We start from the raw sequence: 17,688 nt of genomic DNA, 5'->3' as shown, positions 1-17,688 counted from the left end.
CTTTCATCATTTAGGTTCTGGGCAGGAGCTGCCTATAGACCTGGAAACCAAACAAGCATCAGTGATCTGTATACCTCCAGGAACATCATCAATAAAGTGCTCTCAGCTTGGTCCATACAGGTTAAACTACTATAAAATGAAATTTAAAAAATATACTTATTAAGCAAGATACAATTTTCTTTCTCGTTTATAAATCCAGTGGTAAGTGATCCAGAGCTGGTAAAAGAGCTCTGCATTCCTCAACACATGGCATCTCTGATCTAAGGTGGCAGACCACTTCTCCTGACTTTCTAGGCGACAGGAAGGAATAAAATACCAGGGGAGTATATACGCTCCCTTGTAAGGACATGATCCAGAAGTGGTATACATCACTTCTATCCACATCTGTTATTCAGAACTGAATCACATGGTCCCTCCCACCTGCAAAAGAGGATGGGAAGTCTTATGCCTGGATAAAACTCAGGTTCTAAAACCAAAAGAAGAATGGATAATTGGGTATAATTAGCATTCTCAGACACAGATTATCCACTTCTGCTTTTACTATAGCAACAAACAATATACTCTATCTGAAGCTTATCTTATTCACGTGAGCTGAAATTCCATCAAAATAAAAAATTAACAGTAACGTAAGTAATGACAGCACAAGATTATATCCCAATGAATAAAATAGAAACCCACAAGTCCGCACTCTCATCAATAAATAAGTGAATAAATAAACAAATAAAAAGAAAATAAAGCTCTTACCTATAGCAGAATACCAACTAAGATATTATACAGTCATTATAAAATAAGAAAATTGCCACTTGGCAATCATCATGATAACTTCCCCTGTCAAGAAACCTCAATAAATGCTAAAACAAGTGAATAAAAATTGGATGATAATCTCAAAGTAACTACCCCCAAATGCTTACTATTTACAAGGTAAAGAGTAAATAACTTTACATTGGGGAGAAAATCCACAAACATGGCCTTATTCAGTGATCAAAGAGCATCTCAGGACAACTCATAGCATCTGGTCCCCAAGAGGGACGGAGTGAGAAGAGTACACCACCGCCTCTGGAAAGTTACTGTCAAAACTGTGTAACCTGAATCTAATCATGAGAAAACATCACAGTCTCCAAAATAACTGGCTGGTAACCTTCAAAATCATCAACCCCGCATAAGTCAAGCAAGGCCTGAGAAAATGTTCCAGACGAAGGAAACTGAAAGGGTGAGGCAGCTCCATGCTGTCCTTGGATCCTTTTGCTACAAAGGACATTATTAGGACAACTGATAAAACTTAACTGGGGTCTCATCAGAAGGGTGGATGGGAGTTCTTCACATCACTCTTTTTTTCTTATTTTCTCTCTCTTTTTTTATAGAGGGAAAGAGGGGTGGGGAGAGGGACGAGAGGGACAGAGAGAATCTAAAGCAGGCTCCACACCCTGTGCAGAGCTTGACACTGGGCTTGATCCCATGACCCTGCAATCATGATCTGAACCGAAATCAGGAATCAGATGTTTAACTAACTGACCCCCCCAGGGACCTCTCTTCACATCGTTCTTAAGACTAAATTGTTCCAAAGCAAAATACACATTTTTAGCAATACCACTGTCATTGACTTCATGAAATCCTACATCTTTTGCAAATTTCAAATTTTTCTTGGCAATCAATCTGCATCACAGTTAGGTTATCAGACAATTTGTGAAAGAGACTAAATGCTATTTCGTCAACAGACGAGAAAAAACGTTAGTAATAAATGGAGATGATGCCTGAATGCAGATTAATTTTGATTATTTTTGCATTAGGGTGAATTCTATTTCCTTTTACAATCTGTACCTGTGGAACCACATCTTATTAATTCTTATATTGTCTCTTTCAATACTCATCACAAACCTATGCTATAAGTACTATTACTATCCTCTTTTGCAGATGATAAAAATGAAGCTTAGGGGTGTGATAGGATAACAATATTTGATCTCCATCCCTCATTCCTGGTATAGAGCTTTTAAAATTCTCATAACTTCCTGAGTAGTAGGGGTTAAAGAAGCATCTTCAGTTTTTTGTAATAAGCCCTTTGCCCCATTCTTTAGTTCATGATACTGAGGTGACTCCTGGAGGATGGGTTCTAATTGAGATAGGAACCAACCAGGGGTTAGAGGACTGGAAGTTTCAGCCACACTTCCAACTCTGGAAAAGGGAGCAGGGCTGGGGATTGAGTTCATCATCAATGGCCAAAGACTTAATCAATCATGCCAACATAATGGAACCTCTGTAAAAACCAGAAAACAGGTTTACAGAGCTTCCAGGTTGGTGAGCCAACTGCATGCTGGGAAGGTGATGTACCCCAAACTCCACAAGAACAGAAGCTCCTGTCCTCAGGACACTTCCAGACCTCATCCTATGTACTGCCTCACCTGGCTGTTCATCTGTATCCTTTATAATAAACGAGTAATAGTAAAGTAAACCAGTAATAGTAAAGTTTCCCTGAATTCTGTAAGCTGTTTTAGCAAATTACCGGACTCCAGGTGGGGGTCAGTAGAACCCCTGATTTTTAGCCAGTGAGTCAGAAACAGACCTGAGGCTGCAGTCGTGCAGGGGTGGTTCAATATTTGCAAATCAATCAAAATGATATACTACATTAATGAAAGAAAGGATAAGATCCTCTCAATAGATGCAGAAAAAGCATTTGACAAAATGCAGCATCCATTCTTGATAAAAACCTTCAACAAAGTAGGTATAGATGGAACATACCTCAACATCATAAATGCCATATATGAAAGACCCACACCCATAATATCACCTTCAATAGGGAAAAACTAAGAGCTTTCCCTCTATGGTCAGGAACAAGACAGGGATGTCCACTCTTACCATTACTATCTAACAGAGTACTCTAAGTTTTACCTCGGCAATCAGACAACAAAAAGAAATAAAAGGCATCCAAATTGTCAAGAAAGAAGTCAAACTTTTGACTATTGAAGACAACATGGTACTCTATATAAAAAAACTGTAAAGACTCCACCAAAAAATTGCTAGAACTAATACATTAATTCAGCGAAGTTGCAGTATACAAAGTCAATATACAGAAATCTGTTGCATTTCTATACACCAATAATGAAGCAACCAAAAAAGAAATCAAGGACTCTATCCCATTTACAACTGCACCAAAACCCCTAAAATACCTAGGAATAAGCCTAACCAAACAGGCAAAAGATCTGTACTCTGAAAACCATAGAACACTTATGAAAGAAATTGAGGAGGACACAAAGAAATGGAAAAACGTTCTGTGCTCATGGATTGGAAGAACAAATATTGTTAAAATGTCTGTACTACTCAAAGCAATCTGCATATTTAATGTAATCCCTATCAAAATAACAACAGCATTTTTCACAGAACCAAACAAACAATCCTAAAATTTGTATGGAACCGTAAAAGACCCCAAATAGCCAAAGCAATCCTGAAAAAGAAAAGCAAAGCTGGAGACATCACGATTCTAGACTTCAAGTTCTATTACAAAGCTGTAGTGATCAAAACAGTATGGTACTATTTCAAAAACAGATATATAGATCACTGGAACATAATAGAAAACCCAGAAATGGAGCCACAACTATATGTTTCATAAAGCAGGAAAGAATATCCAATGGAAAAAAGACAGTCTCTTCAACAAATGGTGTTGGGAAAACTGGACAGCAACATGCAGAAGAATGAAACTGGACCACATTCTTACACTGTGGACAAAAGTAAATTCAAAATGGATGAAAGACCTAAATGTAAGACCTGAAACCATAAAAATCCTAGAAGAGAGCTCAAGCGGTAATTTCTCTGGCATTAGCCATAACAACATTTTTCTAGATATGTCTTCTGAGGCAAGGGAAACAAAAGCAAAAATGAACTATTGGAAGTTCACCAAGATAAAAACTTTCTGCACAGTAAAGGAAATGAGCGACAAAATTAAAAGACAACTGACAAAATGGGAGAAGGGTTAGTAATGATAAAGGGTTAGTATCTAAAATCTATAAAGAACTTATCAAACTCCACACTGAAAAAAACAAATAATCTAGTTAAGAAATGGGCAGAAGACATGAACAGGTACTTTTCCAAAGAAGACATCCAGATGGCTAACAGACATATGAAAAGAGGCTCAACATTACTAATCATCAGGGAAATACAAATCAAAAGCATAACATCTATCAGAATGGCTAAAATTAACAACATAGGAAACAACAGTTGTTGGCAAAGATGTGGGTAAAGGGAAACCCTCTTGCACTACCGATGGGAATTCAAACTCATTTAGTCCCTCTGGAAAACTGTATGGAGATGGCTCAAAAAGTTAGAAACAGAACTACCCTATGATTCAGCAATTGCACTAGAAGTGTCCTTTATCCAACTGCACTACTAGTATCCTTTACCCAAAGGATACAAAAATACAGATTTGAAGGGGAAGGTGCACCCTGATGTTTACAGCAACATTATCAATAAGAGACAAATTGTGGAAATAGCCCAAATGTCCACTGACTGATGAATGGATAAAGAAGATGTGGCATATATATGGAATATATACCAAGAGTTGGAAGAATAACAAAAACTGTCCCATTAATTCTCACCTGTGTCTGCCTCATTGCCCGTTCCACTCGGCGTGTGCTTCCTCGCTCAAGTTTTGTCCGGAGGATCAAGGCTGATGTCTGAATGGCCCAAAACTTTGGTTGTGAAAGCAAAAACTGATGGAAGAGAATTAAAAAAACACACAAAAAGAAGAAGGGGTAAGTGCAGTGATCCCACTCTGATTAGTACAAAATTAATTCTTTCAAAAGTATCAGAATACAGCTGAATGCAGCTCTGAAAATCTTCTCAGTGAAAAATAATAAAACGTGCTGTCAAATATTTTTGTGAATAATTTGTTCACTTAACCTAGTAGATCCAATCTATTGAATAAATCCCTTAAAATCTTAAAAAAATCCCTCAAAATCTTTCCAGATAATCAACACAGTAGGAAGACTATATCACACTAGAAATTCATAAATCTTTTTATCTCATAGGTTATAAAAAATGTGAGAAAATAAACTACCTCAAAACATCTTTCCCAAATTTGAAATAAATCTCTAAACAACCAAAATCATACATAAAAACAAATCATTAGAAATCTGACAACTTTTCACTTAAAATACATCATAATTCATAAATACAAATCAAACTGCAAGTACACGGAATGCCCAAGAATTAAGTATTTGTTCACTTACAGACAAAAGACTTTTCTTTTCTTCAATACATATTACAGAAATCCATTCTAAAATGTATGAGAATGCTTTCTGGCCTTGGTTAGGGCAGTGAGTCTCAGATTCAGCTAAAATGCTTTCCCAGAGGGGATATCTTAATAAAAACTGGCCTAAAACAAAATATTGAATACGCAAGGACTAAGTCCTAACCCCAGAAATCTGTGAGTGCCATGAGCTCAGAGAATGTAGTAGACACCATTGAGTATGACTGCACATGGAGTGGGGAAAAGTAAAAGTTCTGGTGAGTGAAAATGGGCAAAATGCATGATGATGCAGTAGGGGCTGCATGGTGTAATGAACACCGTTTTCGATCTCTGCTGATAATCTGGAATCCACACTATTTCCTGGAGATCATTCACACCTGTAACATTCAGTCAAGACTGCTGTGAAACAAGGGAAAATGCCCATTTGTTAGAAAGCTGACTATAGCCTTGATCAGTTGCTTGTTTCTAAAAGTCAGTGCTGAAACACCCTAGTTAATTAAGAGTCCAATTAATCACTCAAAACCTAGCTGCACATTAGAAGCACTTGAGAAGCTTTTAGTTTTTTTTTTTTTAAGTAAATCAGACCTCTGAAAGTAGCATCTGGCAACTGTGTTTTTTAAAACACTCCCCAAGTAATTCAAAACCATAGCCAAGTTTAAGAACTATGAAGCTAAATCAAGAAAATAACCATCAAAACCCACAAAAACTCAATGTTAACAGCAGTTTCTGAGTGTTTGTGACTCTAGGGATGACAGACTACTTCACTGAGTGACTGTCATTAGGATTTTCCAAAGACTGAATCATTCTAAACCCTTGTTTTATTACCAAAAAGTAATTTTTTTTTTTTTTTAAGTAGACTCCACACCCAGCATGGAGCTCAATTCAGGGCTTGCATTCATGACTGTGAGATCAAGACCTGAGCCGAGATCGAGTCAGATGCTTAAAAGACTGAGCCACCCAGGTGCTCCTACCAAAAAAATACATTCTTTATCAGAATTACAGAACAGAATGGGAACTGTATTATTATTAACAAGTAATTTTTATTAGAACTGTGCATTTATTTTAGGGTAGTCTTCTTAATATTTATCAACTTTGTGCCTTACATTGAAGGAAAATTTAAAACTGAGGCCTTGAATATTTTTTTTTGAAACTACTGCGTCAAATATTAAAGTATAATTTGAGGGAGGTATAAAGTCACAAGAAACACTGATCTAATTATTTTAGGAAATTGTGAAACACATTACAATGAAGGAAATGCAAACTGAATTAATGTAGAAATACAAGTTACAGAGTCCTACGTACTTGCAGAAATGGATCTTGGAGTGAAAATCCTAGGTACTTATTTGAGGAGCATGTGTATGTGTTTGTTGTCAAAGTTTCTGAACACCATTCACAAAACTTTATCAGCATAAGTTAAATGACTCTACATTACATTTATTAAAAAATGTAAAATAAATTGAAAAATGTAAAGATAGAATTTATTTTTTAAAAAAAGATACAATTTATTTATGTGTTATATGTAATCCCCAGTTCCACTTTTTTTTTTTTCCAAAAAGAATAAAACAACCTCTTTATTTCTGCTGTTCCAGTCTCTTAGATACAAAAGCACACACAATCCTTAATGATTGGCTATTTTTTTCATAAATATTTTTTCATAGTTTTTCATAAATTTTTTTTCATAAACAGCCAATCATTAAGGATTTTGAGTTCTTTTGTATCTCGGACGGTCTGGAACAGCAGAAATAAAGAGGTTGTTTTATTAAGTTCAACTTTTTACTATAGAGTGGATAAGTGGTAAATTTTTCCTTTCTTAGAATTCAATTCTACAATATTACCTCTTGAATAAAATTTGCATCAATGTTAAAGGGAAAAAAGAGAGCTACAAGGCTAAGATAACACAATTATTTGTTTGTGGTCAAATTCGTTTATCACTCCAAATTCTTATTAAGTGTTAACAGGAGGGGGATGCTTGGGTGACTCAGCCAGTTAGGCGGTTAGGCATCTGGCTCTTGGTTTCAGCTCAGGTCATCATCTCGCGGTCCTAGGATCAAGCCCAGGGGTTGGGATCGAGGTCCGTGCTTGGTTGTCAGTTTCTTCCTCTGCCCCTCCCCCAGCTTATGTTCATACTCATTCTCTCTCTCTCTCAAATAAAAAATAAAAAATAAAATCTTATAAAAAGAATTAGCAGGAGGTCCTTCAATGGAGTATAAATTCTATCTCAGGCCCTTACTGTACCACCGTGAGTTACCTGCATGGCCCCTATAGACATCTGAATTTTCAACTCTGGATCAAACAAAGCCAACGCCTTTACAATAAAAGGGAAAATGAAGCACCAACAGGTTAAGCCACTTGCTCTGTGTCACACCTTCATTAGGAGCAAAAGCGGATTCTAATACCTGGGTCTCTTGACCCCCAGCACAACATCTTTATAGCATTTTTTCAACACTTTCTCCAGGTATAATAACCTCCTGGAAGTGATGATACCACCCAGGAAACTCTGGTAGAGCAATGTAACCATCACACTCAGGAAAGAACACTGGGAAACTGCTATGCTAAGGGGAGCAGGAGTAAGGAAAGAATGCACAAATAAGGGAGGAGAAGCATCAGTAGATGGGGTCTTCCCGAAGTGTATTCGTTCATTAATTCACTTGAGCAGCTACTCTGTACAAGGTCGTGTGCACAAGGCCCCAGGGACAAACTAGTAAGCAAGACAGACAAGGTCCCCACCATCACAGAATTTACATTCTAATGCAATGTCAATTAGGCATTCTTATCCTTCTATAACTGTGTAAATTAAAATATTTTATCTCCTTGAAATATACTTTACTAGATTAACCTACAACCATATCTTATTAGTCTCCATTAACTAAAATCTACAAGGAAAATGGCTTTATCAACACAAGTAGGATCACGTGGCACTATAAAAAGATACATGATAAAAAATACATTAAAGAACTTCTTAGGGGCGCCCAGGTGGCTCACTGGGTTAAGCCTCTGCCTTTGGCTCAGGTCATGACCCCAGGGTCCTGGGATCAAGCCCCGCATCGGGCTCTCTGCTCAGCGAGGAGCCTGCTTCCTCCTCTCTCTCTTTGCCTGTCTCTCTGCCTACTTGTGACCTCTGTCTGTCAAATAAATAAATAAAATCTTTAAAAAAAAAAAAAAAAGAACTTCTTAAAATGCATAACATTGTTTGAGCTCAAGAATTTTCAAAGGAAGTAACTTTTCATAAAGTAAATCTGCAAACCCACCCACAATGGGTTGCATCACTGCCTTCTTTTTCTCTTCACCTGATGAAAGGGACTATCTCTGTAACCTCATGACAGGATGGAAGAACGTGGAGGGAAGGGCTCTGTAGCACAGTGGGAACATTCTCCAAGCCAGCCAGAGCTTGTGCGGAATCCCAGCTCCACCACGTGACATGACTCACTGGGTGACCTTGGGAAGTTACTTGACCTCGTAGGGTCTCACTTTCCTCCTCTCTGAAATCCTTGTGAGGAGGATTAAATATGAATTAGGTAAAACTTAACAAGCCTCTTAGAGTACCCACTGAAGTAGCGCCCTCCGGATTTCCCCTCCTGTAAGGCTTTATCTCGCCCCTAACAGAAAATCACCACCCTGAGTAAGCACAGGTTGCTGGCACAAACCCCTGACAGGGTTCGGGACACACTATCCCCAAAAAGTGGCAGCTGGCTTATTGAGCGTTTTAAGCCAAAGAAGTCTGAGGAAACAGCAGAAGCAGCAAGATCACTCCGGCCTTCCCCCTGCCCCTCTGCCCTGAAGCAGGTCATAAAACTCTGGTGTGAGAGGGTCCTTCCTACACCCTCTACCCGGAGGAAGGGAGCATCCTTTACACCTACACCTCACGCTCTCTGACCTATCACATTCCTCCATGACGCCCACTTGTCATCAAACCGAGCATAAAAAAATTCAGGTTCAATTGCTTCTTCTGGTCTTTGTTTTCTTATGAAGCCTCCCATGTCACCCAAAAAATAAATAAATAAGTAAAATAAATCTGTGTGCATTTCTCATGTTAATCTGTCAGATTAATTTGCAGACCCAGCCCTAAGAAGGTCAAAGAAAACTTGCCCTCCCCTTACAGCTCCCAACCACAGTGATGACGGGCTTGTCAGAGTTAAAGCCCAGCTTTAAGCTTTGCACACCAAATACGGGAGATACTTTCCTCAGAAAAACAACAAAATCAGACTGTTTTCTTCCCTGGCATGAGAACAAGAGTTTGCCTGAGATTTTAATGCGAAGGTCAAGCAAAACATTCTCACTGAACACTGAGAGCAAAATGCAATCTGACAAAGAGACATTTGAAAAGCTTTGCAGAAGGAACTGGCCGGATAATGGCATCACCTAAGAATGCATTTATCCTTCTATCTGTTTGGCCAGGAGTCTTGGAAAAGTCTTTCCATAAGGAGGTAAATTCAGATAGCCTGGATTTAATATATTTTTAGAACACTGCAGCCCACAAGGTAAGCCAATCGTAATTAGGCAAGAAAAAGAAAATTCAATGGGGGATATCTGCTAAAATGCTCTACCAACTTACGGAGAAAAGGCTATTTTTAAGAAATATCCAATCTAGTAGTTCAGCAAGCAAACCCAACGGAGGGAGCACTAACCCACCTTCCCAGGCAGCAGGCTGGCCAGTGAGGACTCAAGCGTGTCTGTCCAGACAACGGGCAGAGCTGACCCAGTCTCCATCGTATCCAGGGCCAGAGTTACTCTTAATCCCACCCAATTCAGGAGCTGAGAATGACCACCCCACAGCCTCCTGCTGACTCTGCCTCACCCTCTGGGTGTCCGCTCAGATGGCACCTCCTCGGAAAGTCTTTCTCAACCACCTTCCCTAAGTATCTCCATCTCTGCCCCCTGATTCTCTAACCCCGCATGCAGGTTGGTGCCTTCAGTTCCCTCGTGCCTTTCCATCCCCTAGTGCCTTCCCTACAGCCTGGCATACTGCGAGCGCTCGGAGACAAAGAGCACTCAGAGAGAGAGAAAGGGACACAGAAGGGATTTTATACTTGTTGTGATGTACACGGGCCAAAATGGTATATCCAAAGATGATGCTTCTGAAAAGGAAATGTAAATCGACAGTGACTGGCCCTTATGCAAATCACTTGTCACGTTTTTTTTTTTTTTTTTTTTTTTATTACATTCCCCGAATAGATTTGGGAACATACTCTCCTCCAAGGACACAACAGAGTAAATAATAATGGGGTGTCATGAAATAATATTTTATTACTATAATCCAGATACACTGTGGCTTATACAGGCTTTTGTGAAGCAGCTCAGAAACTTAAAAGTATTTTTTCTTTATGACAATATGCTCCAAATCCCAAATAAAATAAACTTATGGGCTTTCTGAAAATAAGTCATTGCTAAATTGTGGCATACAACATATTTGTATTTTTAAAGAAGGGGCGTGGTAAAGTCGAAAAATGCACTGAAAAAAGAACCGGACTCTAAACCAGACTCTCCACCAATTAGCTGCATAGGTCTTGGGAAAGGCACTGACCACATTAGCCCTCCTCTTCCTCATTTACACACTGATGGGATCGAGCTGATGATCTCTAAGGCTGCTGTCAGTTAGAAAGTTTTAATAAAATTCCATTTGTTTCATAGCAAAGAATAAGGTTCCAAACAATTCATTATGGTCCTTCACAAATCCACAAATTAAGGGGAATTCTTTCCTAAACCAGTTTCCATTCCCCTACCTTCCCAGCCATTCTCTATATGCCCTTAAATAAGTGGATTAACTTCTCTAGCACTAAGATATGTCTTATCTAAAAGAGAAGAAAAAAAAAAACTGAACCAAATGGTGCCTGAAGCTTATTCCACCAACAAAACTCTTATCATGATGAAGGGAAAATAATGACATGAATTCCCAAGTTCATCTTCGTTGAATTTTGGTTATTTTAGATCTTTAATTAATATTAATTGGATTCTAATTATTATAGAATTCATATTCACCAGAATGCCCCGCCAAGGTTATTAAAACCCAATAGAAGTTCTTTACCGTCCAATATAAGAGAGAAATACTTGAGAACACTTAACTTCCTCAGATCCCCAAAATAAGTAAAATAAATGAAGATGTTCGCAAATGCCAAATGTGACTCACCAGATCGGGAACAGTGAGGGGTCTTCTATAGACAAGGCTGAATAAGCTTGATAATGGGAAGCAGTGAGTGACAAAATATATAGTACCTAAATATAAGCTGATTAAATTTTTCACTAGCCTAGGAGTCTAGCTACCAGTTATTTACGTAAGCAAAAACTAAATGCATCGAAAAAAAAAAAACCCACCTAAATGCATCAGAGATTAACAGGTTGTGAAATTCTACTGACTGTTCCATGTTCATGGCAGATATCTGATGATGTCTTTGTACGGATCAGGAAATTTGGGCATTAAAAAAGTATTCTCACTTAAAAAAAAAGAAAAGACAAAAAGGCATCCTCAAAAAAACTAAACAGGATTACACATGATCCAGCAAATTCATTTCTTGGATATATGCCCAAAAGAAATAAAAGGAGGGACTTGAATGATACTTGCATACCCATGTTCATGGCAGTGCTGTTCACAACAGCTAAAAGGCAGAAACAACTCAGATATTCACTGACAGAAAAAGGATAAACCAAATGTGGGGTGTGTGTGCGTATGTATATGATTCAGCCTTAAATAGGAAGGAGGTTTGGATACACACTACAACATGGATGAATCTTGAAGACCTGATGCTAACTGAAATAAGCCTGATACAAATCATAAGTATTTTATGATTGCATGCAGTACCTAGAATACTGAAATGCATAGAAAGAGAAAACAGAACAGTAGTTGTCATTCTGGGGAGAGAAGAGTATAGAGAGCTAGTGTTTAATGGGTACAGAGCTTCAGGATGGGGTGACTAAAAAGCTCTGGAGATGGGACACCTGGGTGGCTCAGTTGGTTAAGTGGCTGCCTTTGGCTCAGGTTATGATCTCAGGATTGAGCCCCATGTCGGGCTCCCTGCTCAGCAGGGAGTCTGCTTCTCCCTCTCCCTCTGCCTGCTGTTCCCATATCCATGAACATGGAATAGCTTTCCATTTCTTTCTGTCCTCTTCAATTTCCTTCAACAATGTTTTATGGTTGTCAGAGTACAGGTCTTTCACCTCTTTAGTTAGTTATTTATTTAGTTTAGTTATTCCTGGGTACCTGATAGGTTTTGATGCAATTGTAAATAGAACGGTTTTCTAAATTTCTCTTTCTGCTGCTTCATTATTGGTATATAGAAATGCCATGGACTTTCATAGACTGAAATTTATCCTGCTACATCACTGAGTTTATCAATTTCAACAGTTTTTCTGGTGGAGTCTTTCAGGTTTTCTATATGTAGTATCATATCATCTGCAAACAGTGAAAGTTTGACTTCTACCTTACAAACCTGGATATTTTGACATCGGCAGCTCGTAAGCAGGATTTTATTCAACTTCTAGGGGCGCAAGGTGCCGCTCTTCTGAAGGCACAGAATACACCGACTGCCTTAAAAGGGAAATCACTCAAAACACAAATTAACCAGTTACCACGCCACCTAAGCTTTCTGGCAGTGTTCACCCCTCCAATGCACACCTTAGCCACTCACCCTTAAAAGGGCATGAGAGACTCTGGACTCTGAGAAACAAACTGAGAGTGTTGGAGGGGATGAGGTTGGGGGATGGGTGAGCCTGGTGGTGGGTATTAAGGAGGGCATGGACTGCATGGAGCACTGGGTATGGTGCATAAACAATTCTGGAACACACACACAAAAAATTAATTTAAAATTTTTTTAAAAGGCACTGATACAGTTATCTTAAAGGCTAAAAGGCCTAATCCTGGTTAGCTCTGCGTACTGGCAAACAGCAGCTGTGCACGGCAATAAGATTTCCCTTGTACAAATACTCAATTTATTAGAATTCTTCCCAAATAACACAAACCCAATAATGTTCCACTATGTTTAAACCACATCCTTGTAGACTTCAGGGAATCTGGTAGCTCCGTCCTCATACTCGGTGAAATACTGAGACAGCATTAACTTGCAAACAACTGACTGTACAGTACAGCACACTGTTCTCTCTCTGTGCTCCCAAAGAACACCTTACAACCGAAAACATTACATTTATTTGTCTCTGTTAAGATAAACAAAAACATACAAAATCATCTAAATATATAGGAAAAATGTGCTGTGAGGGGCACTAAGTGATTCAGTTGGTTAAGTGTCTGCCTTTAGCTCAGGTCACGATCTCAGGGTCCTGGGATCGAGTCCCACATTGGGATCCCTGCTCACTGGGGAGCCTGCTTCCCCCCTCCCTCTGCCCTTCCTCCCACTCATGCTCGCTTGCTCATTCACACTCTCTCTCTCAAATAAATAAATAAAATCTTTTTTTTAAAGTGTGTTGTGAGAACAAAAAATAAATAAATAAAAATAAAAACAAAAATGTGTTGTCAGAACAAGCTGTGATTGATGCTTCTAAGTTTTTTGTAAGAAAGTGTCACTTTTTCATACAGTCATGAGTGGGTCATTCTGCAACTTGATGCTTTCTAGCATTGGTAGGCTTAAAGAAATCAGAGTATTCCCAAGCAAAGCCCTAATATAAATAGCAAGTCTGGAAGTTCATAATTTTTCTTCATGTAGACTACATGGAAGAAAGATTGAAACACTTTTAATAAATTTAACACATCCTTACAAGAAACTGGAATGAAATTATTAAGAGAAAGAAATATTTTATATAATAAATTCTAGTTTGGATAAAATGTGCTGAGAAAAACAATTCATTTTCTTAAATATACTGTTCTTTCAGGATATCAGAAATGACCATTACTATTCATCTGACCGTGAATGTAAAGGCCTCGTGTGGCTCTTGCCATGTATTTTTCAGTTTGATGTAGTAAAGAAATGTCTACTAAATCCAATTTTTTAAACATTTTTATATATTATATGATATATATAAATGCACAATGACTTTTCACAGACTGAACAGACATATATAACCAGCACTCAGATCAAGTAACATTACCAGCATCCTACTGTCCCCTTGTTCTCTCTGGTCACTTCCTGCCCCTCTGTAAGGGTAACCACTCTCCTGACTTGTATACAGATCAGGTACATGCTTTCCTACTTTATACAAATGTGACCACAGAGTACCCTTTTGTATCCGCTTTCTTCTGCTCAACAGTATGTGTGAAAGATTCAGCCACATAGCTGCACAGAGTTGTAGAATATTCTTCTGTTGCTGTATAATATACTACTATATAAATATAGTTGCTAAATAAATAACATGTGGCTAATGGGCATTTATGCATTTTCTAACTGGGACAAGACAAATGTGTTATGAACATTCTAGATGTGATACCAGAATGTATGGTTACTCACACTTTAAGACATGTTCTTTTTTTTTTAAGATTTTACTTATTTGACACAGAGAGAGAGATCACAAGTAGGCAGAGAGGCAGGCAGATGGGGGTAAGGGGAGCAACCTCCCCACTGACCAGAGAGCCCGCTATGGGGCTTGATCCCAGGACCCTGAGATCATGACCTGAGCCTAAGGCAGTGGCCTAACTCACTGAGCCACCCAGGCACCCCCTAAGACATGTCCTTTAGCTGAACATGCGCAAGTATTTTGTTGGGTATATACTTAGGAGTGAAACTGAAAGGTCACAGAGTATGAATATATTTAGCTTCCATAGTTCCTCCCAATCTTCTGAAAAGTTATTCCATTCAACACTCTTACTAGAAATATAAGAGAACTCTTGTTGCTTCACATCCTTACGACACTCAATACTGTTTTGCATTTCAGCCATTCTTGTGGGTATGGAGTTAGTATTGCATTATGGTTTTAGTGTGCATTTCTCTAATGACTAATAAAGTTGAGCACCTTTTAATATGTTAATGGCCATTTTAATACCACTTTATTAAGTCCCTATTGAAATCATTTGCTTATTCTTTCTACTGGATTGCCAGAATTTTTCTTAATAATTTGTTAAGTTTATATTTTCTGAACATAAGTACTTTTGTGGGAGGAGGGTAATACATTATTTATACTCTTGACAAACATTCATGTAACACATACAACCTGCTGGCAAGGCAGTGGTCTAAGTGCTTTACCAATATTAATGACATCTTTTGATAAAGAGAAGTGCTTAATGTTAGTGTAGTCCAACTTGCTTATATTTTTGACTTATGGTTAGAGCTGTATTATACCATTTGTCCTAAGATCTCAAAGACATTCTCCCATATTTTTTCCTCTAAAAGTTTTGCAGTTTTGCTTTTCACTTTCATATATCCAGTCTGGAATTGATTTTTGTATATACAGCATGATATAAGGGTTAAGATAGCTTTTTCTATATGGACATAAGCCATCAAGTATCATTTATTGAAAAGCCAACTCTTTTCCATTGTACCGCAATGCCAGCTTTGTCATCAATCAGATGAACCCTATAGGTATGGATCTGTTTCTGGACTCTCTATTTGTTCTACTGCTTGGTTCATACTTTCTTATGTCAAAATGTCTTAATTTGGTGCTTCTCAAACTTTCAAGCGCCTAGGAATAACATAGAGAAATTGCTAAAATACAGGCTCTTTGGCCTCAACCCCAGAGACTCTGATTCAATAAGGGGTTGAGATGGAGCCAGATAACTTGATTTCTAACAAGCTCCCAGGTGATGCTGATGCTGCCAGTCCAAGGACCACAAGAGACAAGCGATAATGTAGTTAAATAATACAGTTTCGTAACAGGGCTTGCTGTCTGGCGATGAATATATCCCTTAGTACTTCATGACTGTCTTAGCTATTCTTAGCCCTTTACATTTCCATATGAATTTTAAAGTCAGCTTGAGTTCCACAAAACCAAAAAACAACAGTGACACAACTCCGAAACAAAAAATTAAACTCCGAAGTTCTGATAGGGATTGCATTGATTATATAGGTTAATTTGAGAAGACTTGAAATTTTAAAATATTGATTCCTCCATGAACATAGCAGATGCTCCCATTTATGTAAGTCTTCACTGCTTTCTCTCATTATGTTTTGTTGATTCTAATATTGAGGTCTTGTAAATCTTTTTTTTTTTTTTTTTTGAGGTCTTGTAAATCTTAAGACAGATTTATTTCTTGGAATTTCATATCTTTGTTTTTTAAAGATTTTATTTATTTATTTGACAGATCACAAGTAGGCAGAGAGGCAGGCAGAGAGAGAGAGGAGGAAGCAGGCTCCCTACTGAGCAGAGAGCCCGATGTGGGGCTCGATTCCAGGACCCTGGGATCATGACCTGAGCTGAAGGCAGAGGCTTTAATCCACTGAGCCACCGAGGCGCCCCTGGAATTTCTTATCTTTGACCTTTATTGTACATGCTATCTTTACTTTCCCTTTGTAATATTTTTTTTTAATTGTGGTAAAATACATATAACATAAAAATTACCATCTTAACCTTTTCTTTTTTTAAGTAGGCTCCATGCCCAGCACAGAGCCCAATGCAGGGCTCGAACTCCGGACCCTGAGATCAAGAGTCAGATGTTTAAAGGCCTGAGCCAACCAGGTGCCTCCCCATCTTTTTTTTTTTCTTTTTTTAAGATTTATTCATTTATTTGAGAGAGAGAAAGAAAGAAAGAAAGAAAGAAAGGAAGAGAAAGAGAGCACACAAGTGGGGCAGGGACAAAGGGAGAGGGAGAATCCTCAAACAGACTCCCCACAAAGTGCAGACCCGACTTGGGGCTCAATCCCAGGACCCTGAGATCATGACCTGAGCAGAAATCCAGAGTCAGACACTTAACCAACAGAGCCACCCAGGAGCCCCAAGGCAGCCCACTACCTTAACCATTTTTTCAAGTGTACAGTTCAGATAGGTACATCTACATGGTTGTTCAACTAATCTCTAGGACTCTTTCCATCTTGCACCTGAAACCCTGTATCCATGAGACATCAACTGCCCAGTACTCTCCGCCTCTGGTGGCCACCATGCCACTTCTGTTTCTATGCATTTGACTATTTTAAGAACGTCAGGTAAGTGGAATCATATAGCTGTATATACTCTCTTTTCTGAAGTCCATTTATTTTTACTTAGAGTCTGCTAAGTCAAGTAATTTGATGAAATAGTGCCTCACAGAAGTAAGACTGCTGGCTAAAAATCCAGTTTAAAAAAAAAAGAAGAAGCTTAAGAAGTTTGGTGTATACCACTTGCAGCACTTTGAGAATTAGGACAGTGCTAAAGAATGCTGTGTCGTGGGGCACCTGGGTGGCTCAGTCAAACAGCTGCCTTTGGCTCAGGTCATGATCTCCAGGTCCTGAGATGGAGCCCCAGGTCCAGTGCTTCTCCCTCTCCTTCTGCCTGTCGCTCCCCCTGCTTGTACTCTCTCTCCCACTCCCTCTCTCTTCATCAAATAAATAAATAAAATCTTAAAAAAAAAAAGAAAAAGAAAAAGAATGCTGTGTTATTTGCAACCA

General features: G+C 38.6%; 1 protein-coding gene across 2 annotated transcripts in view; it reads right to left on the bottom strand.

The window, feature by feature from the left end:
- TTC27 (tetratricopeptide repeat domain 27) overlaps positions 1-17,688 on the bottom strand; it is a 174,353-nt gene that overhangs the window by 105,506 nt on the left and 51,159 nt on the right. For both annotated transcript variants that reach the window (XM_032352961.1, XM_032352960.1), the window contains exon 10: positions 4,584-4,697. In XM_032352961.1, coding sequence (XP_032208852.1) covers positions 4,584-4,697 — 114 coding nt within the window. The remainder of the gene's footprint in view (positions 1-4,583; positions 4,698-17,688) is intronic.

Source organism: Mustela erminea, chromosome 7 (assembly GCF_009829155.1).
Source record: "Mustela erminea isolate mMusErm1 chromosome 7, mMusErm1.Pri, whole genome shotgun sequence".
In the NCBI taxonomy this organism is placed as follows: Eukaryota; Metazoa; Chordata; class Mammalia; order Carnivora; family Mustelidae; genus Mustela; species Mustela erminea.
The sequence above is the reverse complement of the archived record's forward strand: the minus strand, read 5'-3'. Positions and strand labels throughout refer to the sequence as shown.